The sequence below is a fragment of the Dipodomys ordii genome, unplaced genomic scaffold (genome assembly GCF_000151885.1).
Source record: "Dipodomys ordii isolate 6190 unplaced genomic scaffold, Dord_2.0 Scaffold150, whole genome shotgun sequence".
Taxonomy (NCBI): domain Eukaryota; kingdom Metazoa; phylum Chordata; class Mammalia; order Rodentia; family Heteromyidae; genus Dipodomys; species Dipodomys ordii.
In genome coordinates, this window is record NW_012267366.1 from 5155764 (window position 1) to 5158439 (window position 2676).

General features: G+C 47.2%; 1 protein-coding gene across 1 annotated transcript in view; it reads left to right on the forward strand.

Annotated features, from left to right (window-relative positions):
* Syap1 (synapse associated protein 1) overlaps positions 1 to 2676 on the forward strand; it is a 33897-nt gene that overhangs the window by 17404 nt on the left and 13817 nt on the right. The window contains exon 5 of the mRNA XM_013032200.1: positions 1194 to 1333. Within this exon, the coding sequence (XP_012887654.1) occupies positions 1194 to 1333 (140 nt within the window). The remainder of the gene's footprint in view (positions 1 to 1193; positions 1334 to 2676) is intronic.

The window sequence follows — 2676 nt, forward strand, 5'->3', positions numbered from 1 at the left end:
TGGGTCCGGTCATGGGGCCTGAACTCTGGGCCTGGGCACTGTCCCTCAGCTCTTCAGCTCAAGGCTAGCGCTCTACCACTTGAGCCACAGTGCCACTCCCGGCTTTTTTCTTTTTGCTTATGTGGTGCTGAGGAAACGAACCCAGGGCTTCGTGCATGCAAGGCAAGTGCTCTACCACTGAGCTACCTTCCCAGCCCCTATGGAATACTTTCCTAAGTCAATTTATTTTTTGCCAGTTTGGGGCTTGAATTCATGGTCTGGCATTGTCCCTGAGCTTCTTTTTTCTCAAAGCTAGCACTCTACCACTTGAGCCACAGCGCCATTTCCAGCTTTTTCTGTTTATGTGATACTGAGGAGTCGAACCCAGGTCTTCATTCATGCTAAGAAAACATTCTACCACTAAGACACATTCCTAGCCCTCTTTACATACCTAAAGGTACTTACTAAAACATGTGTTTTTATGATTCATAGCTATAATTTCCATGAGTTACATGATTAAATTTCCCAGCCTCCCAAGAGATTGGTGAGAAGTAGAAAACATATCAAAGGGCCAGGCACTGGTGGCTCCTGCCTGGAACCCTCCCTATTCAGGAAGCTGAGATCTGAAGGTTGTGGTTCAAAGCCAGACCAGGCAGGAAACTCCTTGCAACTCTTATCTCCAATTAACAACCAAAAAGCTGGAAGTGGAGCTGTGGCTGAAGCAGTAGAGCACTAGGCTTGAGCAAAAAAGCTCAAAGACAGCACCCAGGCCCTGAGTTCAAGCTCCAGGACACACACACAAGAAAATACAAGAAAGACTCTGTTGTTCTCTCATCTGTTAATCAAGCAGGTCAGTGACAGATCAGTGAACTTTGTGGCTGAAACTTTTTAGTAGAATTCAATACTTTTTCATCAATAATACGCTGTGTTGGGCTGGGAAGGTGGCTCAGTGGTAGTACGCTTGCCTTGCATGCATGAGGCCCTGGGTTCAATTCCTCAGCACCACATAAGCAAAAAGAAAAAAGCTAGAAGTGATGCTGTGGCTCAAGTGGTAGAGCGCTAGCCTTGAGCTGAAGAGCTGAGGAACAGTGCCCAGGCCCAGAGTTCAGGCCCCATGACCGGACCCAAAAAAAAATAAATAATAATACGCTGTGACCTGTTAATTGCATTTTGTGAATTTCCCCCTGGATTCTTCCTCCCCTTTTTCATCAAAGGATAAGAGGAATTTCCTTCGTGACCCACCAGCTGGTGTGCAGTTTAATTTTGAGTTTGATCAGATGTATCCAACTGCCTTGGTCATGCTGCAAGAGGATGAGCTGCTAAGCAAGATGAGATTTGCCCTCGTTCCTAAATTGTAAGTACTGTGTTCTCAGACTAGAGTGGTGGCTGCATGCTGACATGCTTGCTGTTCTGAATGGCCATGGTGATTATACCATGCATAATATTAGTAAGAATGATTGAGAGGGGCTGGGAAGGTGTCTCAGTGATAGAGTGCTTGCCTTGCATGCATAAGGCCCTGGGTTCAATTCCTCAGTACCACATAAACAGAAAAAGCCAGAAGTGGCACTGTGGCTTAAGTGGTAGAGCCCTAGCCTGAGCTAAAGAGCTGAGGGACAGGGCCCAGGCCCAGAGTTGAAGCCCCACAACTGAAAAATCAGAGACAGAGAGAGAGAGAGAGAGAGAGAGGGAGGGGGAGAGGGGGAGAGGAGGGATAGGGAGAGGGAGAATGGCCTCAAGAGTCTATTTGTTAAAAAAAAAAATAAGGCCAGAAACCCTGTAGCAGCTCCCACCTGTCAGGATGCCAGGGAATGCAAACCAAAGGCAGGATATTTGGGGTGGGATGAGAAATGCTCTTTTATCCTAGTTAGAAGGTAGAATGGGCTGGGAATGCGGCTCAGTGGTAGAGTGCTTGCCTAGCATGCATGAAGAAGTCCTGGTTTTGATTTCTCAGTACCACACAAACAGAAAAAGCCGGAAGTGGTGCTGTGGCTTAAGTGGTAGAGTGCTAGCCATGAGCAAAAGAAGCTTAAGGACAGTGCCCAGGCCCTGAGTTCAAGCCCCAGGACTACCAAAAGGAAAAAAAAAAAAGGTAGAATGGCTTTTCCTTCAGAAACAGTAAATGTACCCTATGAGTCTGGAAAATAGAATTCACATCTACAAAGCTCATCAGGACCTTTGCCTTTTCTCAAGCTGACCACATTCTGTATTCAGTAGCTGTGTTCTTGTTTTTCCTGTGGATTTTCCACCACCAAAGGTCCTTTCTTCCCCACTCTGAAAATCCCTACTGCTTAAAGCTCCAAAGCAAGCACGTATTGTGATGCTTTTCCATGGCCCTATCAGCAGAGGGCACCCTTCTCTTCTGCAGCTTCCCTTGGGCTTAGTATCCCCATGAACATGTGCGTGCCTGCGTGTGTGCATGTGTGCGTGTGTGTGTGTGTGTGTGTGTGTGTGTGTGTGTGTGTGTGTGTGTGTTTATGTGTGTGTCCTGGGGCTTGAGCTCAGCCTGGGCTCTGTCCCTAAGCTTCTTTTGCTCAAAGCTAGTACTCTAACACCTAAGCCACATGCCACTTCCTGCTTTTTCTGAGTAGTTTAGTGGATTTAAGAATCTCACAGAGGAGCAGGGTGCTGGTGGCTCACACCTGTAATCCTAGCTACTGAGGAGGCTGAGATCTGAGGATCACGGTTCAAAGCCAGCCC